The sequence below is a fragment of the Caretta caretta genome, chromosome 7 (genome assembly GCF_965140235.1).
Source record: "Caretta caretta isolate rCarCar2 chromosome 7, rCarCar1.hap1, whole genome shotgun sequence".
NCBI classification, from domain to species: Eukaryota; Metazoa; Chordata; order Testudines; family Cheloniidae; genus Caretta; species Caretta caretta.
This window is the reverse complement of record NC_134212.1, coordinates 11,424,533-11,443,423: the sequence shown is the minus strand read 5'-3', so window position 1 is coordinate 11,443,423 and position 18,891 is coordinate 11,424,533. Positions and strand designations below refer to the sequence as shown.

Here is an 18,891-nt window from a genome sequence, read left to right as displayed (position 1 = left end):
CCCCAGCCAGGAGCTCAGGGGCTGGGCAGGAGGGTCCCGCGGGCCGTAGTTTGCCCAACTCTGGTCTAGCCAGACAGCCAAACCTAGATCCCAGGTTGGCTAGCATGGACCTCCTCCTCCCCAATGAATCAGGGGGGGCACCATGTTCTAATGCAGCAGAAAAGAAAATGTAAGGTAGTTGATAACAGAACAGTTTCCCCTCTCCTTTTGATCTTGTGTTTCCTTGCTCCCGGCCATGGCTACTTTTCCTGTTACAGCTCTCTGCCCCCTCACTGAGTAAATTACATTCACTTATTGACATGAATTAAAGCCATATGTTTCCGTGCAGTTTAATTTAAAAACGTTAACTGTGGATCACCTGCACTGAAGTGTTTTTAATTCCTTGCTTTTTAGGAAACTATGCCGCCAGCCAAATAAAAGAAGTCTTAAAAAGGAGGTTGTGGGCCATAGTCTCATCTCAGTTACCACAGTGTAAGTCAGGCAATACTGCAGTTAATTCAGTTACACCAGTGTAAAACTGCTCTATGGGAGAGTAGAATCAGGCCCATCATATCTAGTTTATTCTTGCTTGCAATATGCCCCCTGGTGGAAATCCAGTAACTTACACATTCATTGATAATTTTAGCAGGGAGATAATACGGAACTTTAAAGGTGTGAAAATTCCCTTGACCTTCACAGAGACATGCAGATATTCATTATACTGTTTGCTAAACAGCAAACGCTATTAGTTAAAGCTGAAAATCAGTTACAATTATAACCTTCCCATGCCTCCCCATTTTTATTTGCTAAAACGGTCCAAAAAGCTGAAGGGCTGACATTTACTAGCCTGGGTCTCACCCAAAAGTTTTGTTTGTTTGGCACTTCTGTTCAGCCATTGATTGCAGTCAGGTTGGGGAAGGAACCAAACAATCCCTAGTCCAATTGCAAAGACAAAGCATCCACATTTCCCTCCTTACTCAGGTAACTCAAAAACCAGTTGAACTTGTAAACGGTGCTCGCTGAGGTGTACCCCGTCCCCTCGCCTTGCAACCATGTATGGGATAAACTGGGTTATTAATATTGAAGTGATAAGTGACAGAAAAAACACTTCTGAGCATGCTCAATAGGCTCCTGTTAACACTGGACCGAATCCTTGAATGCCAACCTCAATGCGATTTTGTCCTGGCTCAAGGCTTCAGCATTTGGCTCAACATTTAGCCTAGTTTAATGACAGCTCCACCCCATTTCTGACATCACAAAGGCACATTCTCCCTGGCCAGCCTGACAAGCCAAAGGGGTGCCTGCACTTTTTAAAGTGGAAAATAATGTCTCTGATGAGGGCTCCGTGCAGACAATTACTCGCTTGGTTATTGAATAATACATTCGGCTCTAACTTACTGTAGATAATGGCACACACAATATCTAAGTGGCACAGAACAGTTTTTCCCTCTGAACGGGCACCTGTAGTTACTAGACAACACAACCTGTGACAGGAAGATAGCAATAAAACTATATAATATTATTAGTCCAATACTATAGATTAAAGAGGCAGAGGCTTGAGTTAGACTAGGAGTCAGGACTCCTGGGGCAGTGAAACTCAGAGAACTGGGCCCCGAGTTTCTCTTGCTAGCTCTGGAGGAAGCTAAAAGATGATAAGCTGAAACACGCTTCCTTGTCAGCTGCCCCAGGATGTTCAACACACTGTAGAGTCAGTTATTATTTATTATTAGAATTACTATAGCACTTAGAAACCCTGGTCAAGACCCAGAACCCCACTGTGCTAGGTGTGGTACAAACACAGAACAAGAAGGCAGTCCTTACCCTGAAGGACTTACAAGCTGAGACTTGTCTATAGTACGACGAGTATAGTGGCACAGATATAGCACCGCAGTCATGCTGGCATAACCCAGTAGCGAAGATGCAACCTACAACAATGGAAGGTGTTTTTCCATGGATGTATGAATAGCACCCCCCCCCCCCCGCCCGCTGAGCAATAGTAACTATGTCAATGGAGGCATTCTTCTGTCAACCTACCTGCGTCTATTCTGGAAGTTATGTCAGCATAGCTATGGCACTCAGGTGGTTGGATTTTTCATACCCCTGACTGATGAAACGGTCGGCCTAACTTTTAAGTGTAGACTAGGCTTAAGTACAAGACAAGAGCTAACAGATGGACACAGACGGTACAAGGAAACAATGAGACAATACTGGTCAACATGATAGGCAGTAGTCTCATCACACCAGCGGCCCAACCACAATCAAGTTTTTGTAGGCGTCATGGAAAAGGAGAGTTTTAAGGATCTGCAAAATGAACTCATTATCCTCCTTCAAAACCTTCCTTGCAGGCTGGAAGGGGAGTGCTGCTATTTCTTCGAAGCCTTTAGAACTTTCCTTGTTCACATAGGAAGTGTGAAAAATCATCTTTAAGCTGCAGAGGTCAGTGTGATTAGACCACATCTCTTCCTGGAGGTAAACTGCTGTGCCCAAGGCCAAGTCATACACAACTTCTAGAATAATGTGGCCAAATGAGTCCCTCATGTAACTTCACTGCAGTCAATGGGGTTAAACCAGGGAGGGAATTCATTTTAAACTCTGGTGCTTCCCACAATCAAGTCAAATGTAGTATTTACAATAATCTTTGAGCTCTGCTAGAGTGAGATTTTCATAAGCAGCTAAGGGAGACAGGCACTCCCTTCTCACTGAAAGCCAAAGGGAGTTGGATGCCCTAACTCACTTAGTTGCTTTTGAAAAACCCAGTTTTAATGTCTCACTTTGGCAATAGCAGATGTACTCGATACTAACAAACAAGTCTCCAGACAAGATTTTTGAGTCAGGATGTGATAGAATTCCTCCTAGTTGTGTGACTTTTGAACATGACCAACTGGGAATATGAGAGTCCTGCTTTTCCTTGTCCCCTTCCTTCCCCCTCCAATCCATTTACAGTTTAGAAGAGCATAATCTCCATGTTTTTCACAGCTGTGTAGCGTTTTGCTAATAAATCTTTTGAGAGTTCTCTTCAGAACTTGCTATATTTAGCTTGACACTTCAGTTAAATACTCAATTATCTGTAATTTGATTCCACAACTTCTGTCTCTGTGGATTCTCCCTATGTTTGCAAGGCTGGCAAGTAATAACATGCTGGCAGGTAAGCTTATAGTGGTACCGAGAGACACAGTGCTGCCGATAAGTTCCAACTGGCCAGCGGGTCCATACTCCTGCGTTTTGTCCAGATCCTAGGGCTGACCCGTGACCAGGCTCACAGGTTTGGGGAATGTCTACGTTAGCACCCACAAACATCTTAGTTAACGGATTTCCAATTAAACTGAGCTACCTCCAGTTACAAGAGAGCCAAAAACTCCAGTCAGGACAATGTCCTGGGGTCTATTCCCAGTTCTGCCACTGATCCACTATGTGGCCCTTGGCAAGTCATTTCAACAGACTCACGTTAGTTACCTGTAAAGTGCAGATGACACTAATCTCCCTCACAGGCTTCTATGTGTGAAGAGCTTGGAGAATCTGGGATGGAAGATTCTGCGTACATGTTAGTTACTATTAAGACTGAAACCTTCCTTAAGCCCTCTGCATATTTATAGTATTTTTGTAATTCCACGCAGCAATGTGAAAGGGCCACCCCAGCTCTCTAGATGGGATATAGCATCTGTGCGTCCAAGACAAACAGCGTGTTTTCACCCAGATGTCTGTAAATTGCTCCCGCAAGCAGGGCTCCATCTCTGCAGCTTCTTGCTCAGTGGAAAAGTAGATGCTTGTTATTTATTATTTGTTTGGAGCCTTTTTCATGGACAAGGTGCCCACTGTGTTAGGCGCCGTACAAACACAAAACAAGCGATGGTCCCTGCCCTAAGGAGCTCACCCCTTCCCAAGCCACTGCCGATGTTCCCAGTGAAATGACCAGGGCAGGTATTCAAAAGCAATGCAGCCAACAACCCACTGACCAGGCTGAGAGCATCACTGGACAGGAAGGCAGCAATTTTCCTTTGGGGAGGCAGAATGGGCTTGTGGTTCAGGCACAGGACAAGCAGGCAGAAGGCTTTGCCATAGGCTTCCTGCATGACTCTGAGGAAGAGAAAAAGGTTAAGGGAACTGCTCCGTCCCCATATCTGTGAAATGTGGACAGCATTTAGCTCACTCACAGGGCCACCAGGGCAATGAAAAAGGGCCAGATTTTGCAAGCTTTCCTCAAACTGCACAGCACCCATCTCAGGGTTTTATATTGCCGCCCATCACATCTGAGTGCACTGAAGTCAAGGGGACTACCAGTGGCGTAAGATGGTATCTAGTGGGGGTGAAGGTGCCACCACCTGACTACTGATGCTTGCACAGATATTGCAGATACTCAGATGGAACTTCCTAGAAATATTATTATTCCCATGGAACGGTTAACCCTGCTACCCACCCACCCTGAACAGGTTGGTAACATGAATGTACCCTTAATATCTCAACGTAATTTTGTTTTAAAAGCCCGTTATTTGTAATCATTTTAAGAGCCGATCTGCAGCTCCCTTGATTTGGTTTTACAGAGATAGACTGCAGCCAGAACATCAATGTAAACTTGATTTCATATTACCCTTAGGTTCAGTCCATCTACCCTATGCCTGATATGACAGGTTTATAATCCGACGCTGTGACTTCCCCCTCTTGGCATCTACTGTGGATCTTCCATAATATTTTAATAATATTTTAGTCTCTGGTAGATTCTACAAAAATCAGGAATGTCAGCATTAGTCTGCCACTCAAAATGAAACACTTCATTATCTGGGGTTACAGGGACAACACATGGCCTTAGCATTATTAGCTATGAAATTCACTTTGAAACTTCCTTGTACAAGGCCCCTTCAGCGCACGCTTGTACATTTCTTTCCAGTTTCACAGGTCTGTTGGCATTCCATAAAGAAAAGATATTTAATTGGCAGGGAAGTTCAAAGGAGAGTAAACCAAAGCCTCGAATTCTGACCTGAGATTAGCACATGCATTAGCTGAACCAAGATAATGTGTGTATCTTAGGGGGTACATAGCCTGTGCTCTCAGCTGCTGTTCCCTTGGGACTCTCCAAAAAAAAAAAAAAAAAGTGTTAAAGTTTTATGCAGTTCCACTCAGAGATCCGTAGGACATGGAGTCATTTGAAGAAAGGGGGAAGGGTTTATTTATTTGCGCACTTGCCTGTCAACATCAGTAGGCTAATTTATTTAACACGTCTCAACTTAATGGTTTAAACAGACGGAATGTAGAAAGGGCATTAAAAGAACGCCACCCCCACCCAGCTCAGGACATCCTCTCAGAAGAAGCCTGAGTGAATAGATGGGTCTTGAGGCACATCCTGAGGACCAACTAAGTTGATCTCTGTTGGACTCCAGAGGGGAATTCTCAAGCTGAGGGCCTTCAACTTCGAATGCTCTTCCACCACTCAAACATAAGGTCTGATAGCTTGAAAGCTCTGAGATATCATGGGCCAGATCCTCAGCTTGTATAAATGGTCCCTTATTTCAACTGTTGAGGTTATACAGGATGAGAGAGCTGGTCACTGAGATAGTCAAGAGCCAAACCATGAAGAGCTTTCTAGGTGTAAAGCAAACACCTTGGACTCCATGATGAAACAAACTGGGAGCCAGTGCAACCTCCGCATCACATGTGTAATATTCTTCAGTGAAACATTTGCCTTCTGCACTAGCTGAATTGTCTCAGCCAGTTTTAGGTCTGGGCAAACATAGCATGCGCTGCAGTGATTCAGCCTGAGGGGACAAAGTTATGAATGTGGACATCGTTATGGGTATTCATGAGCAGGGGCTGGAACCCTGTGGGTAAGCACAGATGAATAAAGCTTTAACTAAAGCTCTGTTCATCCAGAAACAGCTCAGGATCCAGTAAGACTCCAGACTATGAACCTGAGTAACAAAAGGTAGGTGTACTCCCCTCAACCAAAGGGTCACTTACCACCTCAGCTATTTCCACCACTTGTTTTTCCCAGCTCATCATCACCTTAGTTTCAGTCCCAACGGTCCTCAGCCACCTAGCTCTCATCCATGCCCCAGTCTCAGTCAGACACTAGGAAAAAACCAACTGATTTGGTCTGAGAAAACAGACCGAGCTGGGGCTGCAGAGCACTCAATCATGTCGCTATCTCCTCACAAGCACCTTAAACCTGAGGAATGACAGGACAGAACCTCAGGGCACCCTACACAAGTCAGCCCTTGGAGCTGACAAGCACTTGTCCAATATTCCCTTCTGCAGCCTCTCAGAGAACAACGCCACTCAAGAACCAACTCCACCTGTCCCTGGTAGGGTGTGCAAGTTCCACCACCACCACCTTGAGGCAGAAAGCTGCTGATAGACCGAAAAGCATCAACGTGGACACCTAACCTTTGTCCACCACCAGAAGGATGGATGGAGATCAGCAGTCAATAACAACGGAGCAGTCTTTCTGCCCCAAAAGGCTCAATCCAGGTGGCATAAATGACTACAGAGGTACAAGGCATGAAGGATCAGGCGCATTCACGGCATGGCTCTTCTTAAACTGGGTAATGGAAATGCTGTTCCATGAACACACTTAGGGGTCCGTTTTCCTGGTGTTTAGCTACAAGACTCCTACACAGTCAAGGCTGTGTCTATGAGACTACAGGCTCCGAACACGTGCCGTGGGCGGGGTGTGAATGCAGTGCTCCAGCTACTACCATGGCTGGTGTACACACTTCACAGGGACTCTCAGCTGTCTGCCTCTAGCCCCAACATTCCCTTGTGTCTGCAGTTGACTTTCCATGGGAATTGGGCACCCAACTGGTCTTTATGCTTTTGAAAGCCTCCCCCCTAAATGTTACTAAACAAATAGAATCGTTGGCAGTACAAGTTAAGGGAGAGGGTGCCAATACAATGTGCGCAGAGGCTGGAGGAGCTAACATAGGGGCTTTTTACACGCCACGATTTTGAGAGTCTCACATGGGATCACATTTTTCTGAACCATGGAATTGCATTCTCTAGGGACAAACCTGAGAAAATGCTTCCTGGATGTATAAGTGGGGGCAGGGGAAGAAGAGTCCTAAAAAAACCCTCCATTCTAATGGGGCACATAGGGAATGAGAGAAAGGGGACCAAGGACTGCATCTTTAAAGGAGTGTGACGTTTAGAAAGCACACAGCACCTACATCCAAACAACATTGACACTGAACCCCAACAGGCAAAAGGAGCTGGCATCAAACAAGAAGCATGCATTCTTTGCCAGGGGGAGGAATGGTAAGATTGTGTTTTAAGTGGATAAAGAAACAGATAAAGATGTCCTAGAAAGGAAATTTCAGCTGGAAAAATGTTTTCAATCTCACATTGGCAAAGCTTCCTTACTTTAAAACAGACCTTTTCCTGAAGCTCATGTTCAGAAATCCAGGTGCCTTACCGGAAGAAAGAGGCGCTGGGCAGCACAAGGTTTGAATAATTTTTTCCATTCCTGAGCATTTCCTACTGAAAAAGCAATTGGGTAGACACTGTATTCAAACTTCTTGGTGTAAGAGGAAGGCCATTCCCTTAACTGAAAAACATGGGGGACAGGATTAAAATTCAGATACAGAGACAGGTTTCTGCAATACTATTAAATAATCAAACAATTTAAAAAAAGAAAAGCCTGTACAGATCATGGTTAGTAACAAGCCCTCACATTTTTTTTTTTTTAAAAAGATCCGATCCACTAATTAACTTGTTGATATCCATGTATTTGTTATCAGACATTTGCAGGCTACAACCATTGCATTGTTTTTGAAAATGAGAAAGAAGCAGATACACCTTCTTCTCAAATTCAGGCTTCAGGGAATCCTCAGCAAAGATGTGAAACTTAAGCTTCCTGTAGCTAAACAGAACTGCCGATTTCAGCATGATAAGAGTCTCTTCCAGCCGGTCGCCACACGCCACAACTGCCAGGTGCATCCATTGCAGAGATGGAAGTTCTTTCAAGTGTTTCTGTTCCCCAGGTCTTCTAAAAAATAAATATAAATAAAAAACATGCAATTGAAGTGAGTGGGGGTGGAGGAGTTTTTTTGGGCATCTACATTAAAAGAGCATTACATCTATTTAAAAAAAAAAATGGTGAATTCGTTAGAGTGGAGCTTGTTAACAGGATGTAGAATGTGAGTCACTGGGTCCAATCAAGAATGTGATCATGAGAACATGAAGAAATAGGCTAGTTATTTTCTGTATCTTTAACTAGAACAGGTTTGATAGTTTTTCCTGTCCGCATACATCTGTACCACGCAAGTTACACTGAATTAACAGCACAGAAAGTCATTGTTTGGCTTTTGAAGAGTGAGTGAGGTTTTTATTCTAGATTCAGTGATTTTAAAGACAAAAGGGACCATTATCATCATCTAGTCTGACCTTCTGCATCAAGCCCATTATGTCCGTTTGAGTAGAGCACGTCTCCCATCTGAATTTTTTTTTAAGTTTTAGAATGCTTGACCAGTATATAAAAGGCGAACATACATATCCAAAACTGATGTGTAAAAGGCATTTTCAGAGGCCCTTTATACTCATCCTACTGTGCCTCATCCTGTTCCCATTGTATCTTGGGTCATGAATTCCACTGAGAAAAGGGATTGGCCCATTGCATCAATTTAAAAAGTGACTAGTGATTTCAGGTGCTTCAATTTTCTGCGTGCTAAACCTGAGACAGTTTCAAGGGGCCTGATATTTACAGATTGACTGCCCAGCACTTTCTGAAAATCAGGCCCCTTTATAACAAATAAGGATACCTAGCTCTCATATAGGGCTTTTAAGGCATCTCAAATTGGGAACGAAGAATCAGTAGTCACTTTTGAAAACTTTGGCCTTTGTATTTTCATTTATTGGTATAGAAATAAAGTCATTCCTAGAATGATTTTCTCTTGGTTTGTCCTATTTGCATGCCGATCTGAACCACATTAAACATGCTGCTATCCAGATGCATAGAAAAAATAAGTAAATCACAAGCATCACAGTTATCACTGGGTTGTTCAAAAGGATAAAGGTGATATATCGCTGAAGTGAGGAAATAAATCCTAGCCTGGTCCCAGCTCAGTATACACAAACTGACATGCACAAAATCAATCAGTACAGCTAGTATTACCAACAAAACAAAAGGCCTAAAGAAATTACAAAGAGAAAATGGCAATTAATTAATAAAACTCGGGATGTCTCTTTCCAGAAACTAACAATGTTCATAATGACCTCAGCATGATAGCTGTCGTCCTGTACTGCAGAATAATCTGCTTATGCTTTAAGCCCCCAGTACTTTACAGACCGCACAAAGCAACATGTTTCACTAATGGTTTAAAAGTCTTGGTCTTTAGTCATAATTAAACCTCAATTTCAACAGTGTATAAATAATGAAACACTACGTTTATGTGAAGTGGTATTTACTTTCCAGACTATCAGTGTAAAAACCACTGAATTATTAAAATGAATAATTGGCTCCTCATACAGATCCTGTTTCCCGCTCCCTCCTTCTAACCATCTCTTTAATGTTTCCGCTTAATTGAGTCTCTAAATCAAGCCATATGTAGAATATAAATGTGAATTACTTTGATATAGCTTATGGCCACAGACTTCAATGGGAGCAGGACAAAGCTCTAACCTCATATTAGGACATTTCAGGTGCCCGTGCCAAAGCCCAAAGCGCTGTTGTGCGCATTTTTAACCACTATCAATTCTCGGCCACACATGCAGAGAGTGAACTCAAAGGGCAACCTCCCAAGCTACGTAAAAAGGGTCTTCCAGCCAAGGCATGCTGAACACAGACTCAATGGGTTCAGCCCAAAGGAGGTTCCCTTTTGGTCCACCTAGTACAGCTGCTGTCTTCAGGCCTGATCTACACTTAAAACGTCGCTACATCACTCAGCACAGTGAAAAATTTGATACCCTGTGTGATGTAGTTAAGTCGACTTAACCTCTGCTGTCAATGCAGCTTGGTCGATGGGAGAATTATTCCATTAGCCCAGCTATCACCTCTCCAGTGGGTGGATTTACTAGAGTTATGGAAAAAAACTCTTCCGTCACTGGAGAAACTGTCTACAGTACAGCACCAGAGATTAGCTACTGCAGCGCTTGTAATATAGATATACCCTTAGTTTCAGTCTGGGCAGAAGTAACGTACAGCATGTGTGCATACCACAAGTCCCTTGTCTAGATAGGGGATCACACTAAATGGTTACTGTTGCTTGAGTATAAGGTTAGCAAGTGGTAGACCGGATCAGCTCTTACAGGTCACCATGGGCTGTGAAGAGAGATACAGAGCCAGATCCTCAACGTGGGTAAACTGATGCAACTTCATTAACTTCAATGCAGGTACAGCCATTTACCTCGGCTAAGGATCTGGCACAGAACATTCAGCACAAAGCGCACAGGTCTCTACCACTTAAGCTAAAGAAGAAAATTCATTAGCTGGTAGCAGCAGTAGGATCTTATCCTCTGTGTAGAACACACTTAGATAGTGTTACACACTGAGCTTCCAAAAAGGAGGAAGAAAGATACACTGTTAGCTCACTTAACAGAGTTGTTATTTTGGGACAAGAGGGGTCTACTTTGAATCTGGGCCGAAGTCTTGTACAGGGACCATACTCAGTGAATCCAGCTATTATATAAAGCCTTCTCTAATTGGTTAGTATTTAACCATTAATTGGCACAACTACATTTGGAAGCAGACAGTTTTCCGACACTTTGTCTGGCTGGAAACTGCTACATCAGTCAATAAGACGATTGATGCAAATTAAACGCCTGAAAAAAAAATGCTTTAACAAAAAAACGCATATTTGTTAAATGCTGTGGTGACCTTCATAAAGGCTCTAGGATTTGTTTAAGTGAGACATAAGCAATTGGTAAAGCCAAAGAAACAAATACTGATCCGATGAAGTCATCAGTTTAAGATATTAAAATATTTTCATTATGGAGAGGCATAACTAATAGTTATGATCTGAAATGGATGGGGAACCAAGAATTCCATCTTTGATACTGTCCCTATGAGGCTTTCATCAAGTCTTGATGACTTTGTTTCCTCATCTGTAAAATGGGATTATAATAGCTACCACAGGAGTCTCAAGGAGATTAATTAGCATTTGCAAAACACTCTGATGCTACAAAGCACTAGATTATTATTAGCAAACCCTTACTCTGTTTGCATATTTGTGTTCATTCATTTATAATCTGATTGATTGGTCACTGAAGTAGTTACTTGTTTTTAATGATTGTTACACACGTGGATTTTATAATTTTCTTTCCATTCTTAAATGATTGGAATACTTCACTTTAAAATATTAGTCTAAAGTAGATGACATTTGATGGGTTTTAAAACAGTCAACCAAAGTGATTACATAAAATGGGAGCTTTCTGCTATCTTGAGCTCCTTTTACTAAGCCCAATAAATAAACCTAGTTTGGGCAGGTGTATTTAGGCAGAGCAAGGAGCAAGAGGAAAGACAGGAGAAAAGAAACAGACAGATAGGATTAATTCAGAACAGAGACTTCCCTACAGTATCCATATAAGACAGATTCTAATATGCCATCAGCAGCCTCATTACATACTAGTCCAAGTACAGACAGCTTTAACATTAAGCACTACATAAAGCCCTGACAAGCACTTGCAAAGCATATCATAAACATTTAGCATCTGTCATAGAAAAGTTTAAGCCAGCTCTGTTAGCACACAATAGGGTATAATAATGCTGTCAGCATTAGGCCCCTCAAGGATACAGCATCACCAAACTCTACACAGTTGCTTAACTGTTGGCTTTAACACTGTTTGTATTCATGGTTTCCTTGGGTGGAACAGAGATAGTGGCAAGAAACTGAGATCCCAAGAACAACAGTACACTTTCCTCTCCATGGGTTTAGATTAAATCTAATTTTCTCATTTGTCACAGCCAGAGGCTTTACCATAATCAGACCATCACCTATCCAGAACCAATCCAGATCCATACAAGACAACACATCCTTGCCTCCTTACACAACCTGCTAATCTATTCAAGCCTGCAAATTTTCTTAGAGGAAGGTAAATTCCACGCAGCATCCCTATAGGATGCAATTTAATACTTTAAAAAAGTCTCATGTTATGATCTCATCATATCTCACAATATAAACACGGTTACATTTAGGCAATACTTGGAGAGTTGATCCAAAAAGGAAAACCTTACAGGGACTGGTGATTCATTAAATAAGCTTCTTTCCTGGGAGTCAGCACTGAAATAATGGTTGTGGTATAGGGATAGATGAAATAAAAACACATTCAGTGACACTTAAAAAAATATATATATACTAGAGATGCCCAAAATTTTCAAAATTAAAAATATGATCATTTTTGCCAACCAGCTATACATTAGATGTGACTGAAATTTTTTAATCAAAAAGTTTTGTTGAAATTTTAACGTTTTTCTAAATTTGGTAATGGGGAAAAACAGTAAAAAAAAAAAATAAAAATTCTCACAAGTTTTTGGGATTTTTTAAAACTTTTGCTGTTTTGGGTTGATGAAGATCCAATCAAAGTTCGTTTTAAAAAGGAATAGTATTATACTATACAAAGAAAGAGCATCTTACTAGATCACACCTTTCTTTAAAGGAAACACTTTTGGGAGGCCTAAACATGTTGACAAGTATCTTTTTAAGACTTTGCAGTTCCACTTCCCAAGTCTTGCCACCTTAACTAACCATAGATCCTAGTTTGTTTGTTTGTTTTTATCCCCTTAGAGGTGAGACAACCTTTTGCATACTTGGGGCCAGAACCTGCTAACCCTCATTTAGATCAGTAATCCCACTGAAAGTTATGGGACTCATTACTCACAAGTGTAAGGATTCACAAGATCAGGCTCTTAGCCAACTGCTGAAATAGAGAACAACTTTAAAAGCACAACAGAACTTTGCAAACAATGCTGAGCTTTAAGAGACACCTACAAAAAATAATCCAAAAACCATAATTAACCAAAATAGAACAAGTGAGGATGTTCAGTTCTGTCCTTGGAACTTCAGCAGGTGAAAATATGGGCTCAGTGAAGGCCTCACCTTCTAAAACCCTGTCCATACTAGGAAAAATGGTATGTTTTTAAAACTCAACAGCTAACACATTTTAATCTTCTAATGTAGACGGAGCAAGTGGTAGTAGCTAACACATTAAGTTTACCATTTACTCTGTCTACACTAAGATTTTAAAACGTGTTAGCTATTACATTTTAAAACCATGCTTTTTTCTATCATTGACACACTGTAATGCCCTGTCTACATGAGCCAAAAAAGGGTGCATTTTTCCCAATCAAGCTACGCTAACTCAACTGAGTTAAGTCAATTAATTCCCCCTCAATGCCCATGTAGACAAAGTTTCATTCTTTAAGATCATTTGAGCATACCTAGAAAGTCTGGTCGTGTTGCAGCCTACATACTTCCAGGTCAAATGATTTTAAAGGTGTGAAATGATGTCCTCACTACAGGTACGTTAAAGGAATTATGGGACTGGGGTTTTAATCAATTAGCTTAACTCAGGTGAAAAAATAAAACCACCTTTTTTTGCCTGTGTAGAGTATGGCAGGGACCAAATGGCCTAAGGCCCTGATTCATCAAGTTACATAAACTTGCGTCTAACTGTAAGCATATGTAAGCCCCAGCTAAATGCATGGGACTACTCACATGCCTAAAGTTAGACAGAGGCATAACAAACTTACCGAATCAGGGCCTATTTCTCCAGAGCCTGATTCCAGCCCTTCGAAATTAGAGACTTTCTGTTGACTTCAATGAGATTTGAATTAGATCCCTAGAAACCAAGCAGATCATCTCAGCAGGCTAGTGAGAGAGAGGTGTAGCCCAGGGGTTCTAAACCTTCATTGCACCACAACCCCCTTCTGACAACACAAATTATTACATGACCAAAGCCTGAGCCCGCCAAAGCCCCATCGCTCTGGGGAGGTCCAAAGCCAAAGCCCAAGCCCCACCACCGGGGGCGGGGCAGGGTGGGGGGCGTCAAAGCCCAAGAGCTTCAGCCCCAGGAAGGGGGCCTGTAACCTGAGTCCCGTTGCCCAGGGCTGAAGCCCTCAGGTTTCAGTTTCTGCCCTACATAGTGGGGCTCAGGCTTCGGTCCCAGGCCCCAGCAAGTCTAAGCCAGCCCTGGCGACCCCTTAAAAGAAGGTCCTGACCCACTTTGGGGTCCTGACTCACAATTTGAGAACTGCTGGTCTAGCCTAAACCTGGGTCTGTCACTGGTCTTCTAACTATTTAGAGAAATAAGAATTTTTTTTCTAGCCATGACATAACTTTTACATGCTTTGCAAATTATACCCTGACTTGAACTGAGAGTAATACTCTCTGGCAGTAGTCCCAGAAAAAACAATGGAATGGCTAGTGCAATAAAGAACTGATCAGCAAGGGTATCAGAATTGGACCCTAACTATCTGCTCCTGCTCCCAGTGAAATCAGTGACCTAACTCCCATTAACCTCAGTGGTACAGGATCACGCCCTAAGAGCACAGAAATTTAATGAAAGCAGAAGAAAATGCAGTGTTTAAATGCAGCTTCTTTACTTTTTCTTTTTTTTGGGGGGGGGGGGGGGAGTGCTCCTGATTAACAAGGTTTCCTTGTGCAGACCTTGTAAAACGTACTTGAAAATGCAATAAACAAGCAAAACCCAGATAATGTCAAATTTTCAGAACATAAGATGATTCTTATTCATTGAAATGGGAGGGTTGTTTACCCTCTTCAGAAGATTTTGCTACTTTCGCTCTTCATTCTTTTACTATTGTCCATGATTTCCATGATAATCTAAGAGATATGCTCCAAAGAAAAATGACTTCAGGAGGTACAGTTGCTAATGTAAATAATCCAGCTTTAATACATCAATTTGAATTCTGTTCATGATCCATTGCCAGTCACAGTAAACATCACTTGCGCTCAATATAGATACAATGCTTGTAAGAAACCAACTGCTTTAATAACTTAAAGAATAAGATCTTATAAAACGGGACAGTCTTTCAGTCAGCAAAAGGAAAAGGAGTACTTGTGGCACCTTAGAGACTAACCAATTTATTTGAGCATCTCTGTGAAATCATGAATCAAAGACATACAAAGTTCATTTGATAGTTCAGTCACATTCACCATAATACAGCTAAAATGCAGAGGAGAAAAAGAGTCGTCTACCCACAGAAAAAAAAAAACAGTGCAAATATTTGTACTTTTCTGATTCATAATCACAGTAACTTTTTAAAAAAATATTCTAGTTGCAAAATATTTTAAAAGCTAGCTCACATTAAATCAAACATCATTTAGCAAAGTTTTCTTAACAGCACTCATATATAAAAAACAATGGTAAAACAAGAAGTATTCATTGTTCTCTTAACTGTTTAATGCCAACTCATTATATAAAATATATTAGAATGTTATTAATGCCATACACAAATAGCTATTCACCTTTCATCTGATTTCATTTTGTTTTCACTCACTTTCAATACAAAATGAGCACAAGTTTAGCCATTGCAGTTGACAGAAATTTCTCACCTATTTGTAATCTATCACTACCAAATTACACTTTTTTTTTTTTTAAATCAGCTTTATACTTCCAAAGAACCCCCAAACCAGTCAGAATGGTTTTGCTTATGAAGGCTGCTTTCTCACAAAGGTGAGCCACACACGTCTGTTACCTGTACAGAAATGGGAATTCTTTTCTACAGGTTAAAAACAGAACCTCTGCATGGCACTTCCAAACATTTCCATGGGGTCTCAGACACCGATGTTTCAAGGAAAAGTCGATTAGGAGACAGGAGAAGCAGTTTATACGCTTCCAGTTATTGTGTGCAGTGCAACTAATCCGTGGCCTTGCAACCTAAAGAGGGAGAGCGCGTGATGTATTTGCCAAACTCAAGAGTGAAAAAAAAAACTGGGCTATTTGAGCAGGAATTAAAAAGCAAAGGAAAAGGTCAGTGTGCGACTCAAACCAGAGGGGTTCAAGTTAGTGAAAGGACATAGAAAGTTCTTCCCCAGGAAAGTGCATTCTGGTGCAGTTTTGCCACGACTCGACCCGCGAGGAGTCCAACGCTGAAACTGACCCGGGGCACCACACATTCCACAAAACGCATTACAGGGGCTGCTGCTCCATGCCAAGATATTGTCGAGGAAGGATCCCGCTTCCAACCAAGGAAGCTCTGATCCAAACCGCTGCCGTCCGAGCAGCGGAATCGGGATCTCTAGATCCCGGACCAACCCTCCCTGCAAACTTACCCCGGAAATTTCCCTCCCTCCCGCCGCCCCCAATCCTCTATTGTTGCAGCCAAGCCCCGGAAAAAAAAAATAAAACAAAAGCAGCCGCATTTACCGAACGTTTGCAAACTTCCCTCGCGCCGGACTCCGCTTGCCGGGGTTTTTGCTGAGACGTGGCTCCCGCTTGGAAATCTGAGCTGCCGCCGCCGCCTGCACGGGCTGGAAATGTGCAAAGAGTGGGTGGGCGCGGCCCCCCGGTCCGGGGGAAACGGGCAGCAGCGGCAAGCGGGTTTCTCTGGCCCCTTGCAGCGGCGGCTCATCCGCGTTGCCCACGAAGAGATAGAGCAGCAGCAGGATCCCCAGGCACAGCAGGATGGCCACCACCTTGCAGTAGAGTTTCATGGTGCAGCGGGAGGGAGGCTCAGTCCCCGGGGAACGCCTCGCACGGGCTCCTCATCCCGCGCGCTGGCCAGCGGGAGCCGGACTGGACGCCCTGGGGCCGGCTGGGCGCAGCCCAAGGCACCGTGCGCGGGGCGCCTGCCCGGCTCGCATTGCTGCGCCGCGCTGGCTGCTCCGGGGCCGGGGGAGGAGAGGGTAAACCGGGGCGGAGCTCACCCCTACCGTACTGTGTGGAATAGCAGCTCTCCCAAGCTCCCCTCCGCTCCGCGGTACTAGCCACAGGCTGCCTCCATTGGATGGAGGGAGCCTGGGCTGATGGTGAGGGCAGGGGGCGCCTGGGCTGGGGCTCTAGGAAGGCAGAGGGATCTAGTGGTCAGAGCAGGCAGCTGGGGAGCAGGGATCGGGCTCTGCTCCCAGTGTCACTGGGTATTTTGTCTGCGGGGAGTCACCCAGGGATGGCTCTTGTCAATGCTCTGTGCCAGCCCGCATGGGGAGTTCTGGGGCTGGGGCCTTCCCTTTTCTGTGCTTCTCGGTCCCCCCCCATCCGTAAAACAGGGATGCTAATCCTGAAATAAACCCATAGCCTGCTAGGAGTTCACAGCTGTCCCGAGGGGTACCTCCGCCCTGCCTATTTCCATCTAGGGGGAGTCAGACCCCTGCTCACTGGCATGGAGCTAGCATGCTGGAAATAGCAGTTCGGCTGGGGCACTGAGCTGCCAACCCTGGGGTATGCACTAGGGCGGCTAGCTGCTGCTGCTGCCGCCTGTGTATTCACACCAGTATTGGTACAGTGCTAGCTTGACGAAAGTAGTGTAGGTCTGTCTACTCAAGCCAGAAATTACACCCCTACCTGCAGTGTAGACATACCCTAAACGGCATGTCCTGGCCACGCAGAACTTTGTGCTGGCAGCAGGGACAGGATTCCGGTCCTCTTGCTCCAAAACACAGGCCCCTGCCCTTTGAGCTCAAAAAGAATCCCGGTAGCAATTAGGAGTGTAGGTCCTGTGACACACAGAACTGTGGAATTCTAATTCCATACAGACTAACTGGTTCACTGGAGCACTGTCCCACTGCCAAGAGGTGTTTCACACATAATTCACTGTTAGAGACCCTTTGGTCAGGGATGCAATCAATGTAAAAGTCCTGTTTGGTGGTGAGAACAGGAACTGAGAGTCAGGATTCCTGGGTTCTACCACTGACTTATCACTGTATTACGCAGAGCTAGATTTATGACTGGCAGGTCCTCAAAGTGCCATGGTTATGTGAGTGTGCATGTGGGGTGTGGAGGACAGGAGGTGGATGGGGATAAATCAGTCCCTGAAATACATTTCTTCTGTCTGTGCTGCCAGATTGGGAAATCAGGCACTGAGATGCTGTCTACTATACACCTCAACACACATCTGCACTTATCACACACACACATTTGCCAGAGGTAGATTATGATGGGTGGTGAGTTGTGAAACTTTCATGGGAGTGCAGGAATGCAAGAATCCACTTACTTTTCTTGTGTTTTGGACTTGCCTTGCTGTGACTGTGGGCAAATTATTTCACCCACCAATGCAAGATCAATGGAGATGATAATATTGACCTACCTTACAGATTAGGGAATCAAACTCAGTGAGGTTTGTGAATTGATTTGTGATCCTTGGATGAAAGGTTTTATAGAAATGCAAGTATTAATATTATGCCTTATGGGCTAGAATTTAACTATCCAAAGGATGGAGGCATTACAGTCACAAATCGCTGAAGTAACAGCTGTTCTAGGGAAATAGGGCCCCCAAGTTTTCTCTTTAAGGGTGTGTGCTTGATACAAGATCTGCAGCAGAGCCACAGCTGGCCCAGGTCAACTGACTTGAGCTCACAGGGCTTGGGCTGTGGGGCTTCGAAACTGCAGTGTAGATGTTTGGGCTCAGGCTGGAGCCTTGGTTCTGGGACCTTCCCCCTACAAGGAGTCCCAGAGCCCAGCTTCAGCCCTAGTCCGAATGTGTGCAGTGCTGTTTATAGACTCGCTGAACCTGAGTCAGCTGACACAGGCCAGCCCCAGGTCTTTTATTGAAGTGTCGACATATCTTAAGACACATTTAATTCCTGAAACAAACTGGAATTGTGTCTGCTCAGTGTTGTCTTATGGTTTCATTGAGTATCTTTAAGTTATCTGTGTAGTGCTGAAGTATGCTGGAGTCAGGTTGTATGCCTGATGCCTCCTGATGCCCTCAGGAAAACTAAATGTGTTTCTCAGGAGACTGTTTCAACGGTAGGCTTTTAAACAAAGGGCCTAGCTGCTGCAACACTTACTAATTTGACAGGTTTCAGAGTAACAGCC

At 43.5% G+C, this 18,891-nt stretch overlaps 1 protein-coding gene across 1 annotated transcript in view; it reads right to left on the bottom strand.

Annotated features, from left to right (window-relative positions):
• GXYLT2 (glucoside xylosyltransferase 2) overlaps positions 1 to 16,739 on the bottom strand; it is a 29,943-nt gene extending 13,204 nt beyond the window's left edge. Inside the window, exons 1-3 of the mRNA XM_048858773.2 lie at positions 16,285 to 16,739; positions 7,762 to 7,951; positions 7,379 to 7,510 (exon numbers count right to left, since the gene is read on the bottom strand). Coding sequence (XP_048714730.1) covers positions 7,379 to 7,510; positions 7,762 to 7,951; positions 16,285 to 16,571 — 609 coding nt within the window. The 5' untranslated portion in view covers positions 16,572 to 16,739. The remainder of the gene's footprint in view (positions 1 to 7,378; positions 7,511 to 7,761; positions 7,952 to 16,284) is intronic.
• Positions 16,740 to 18,891: the final 2,152 nt, after the last annotated feature.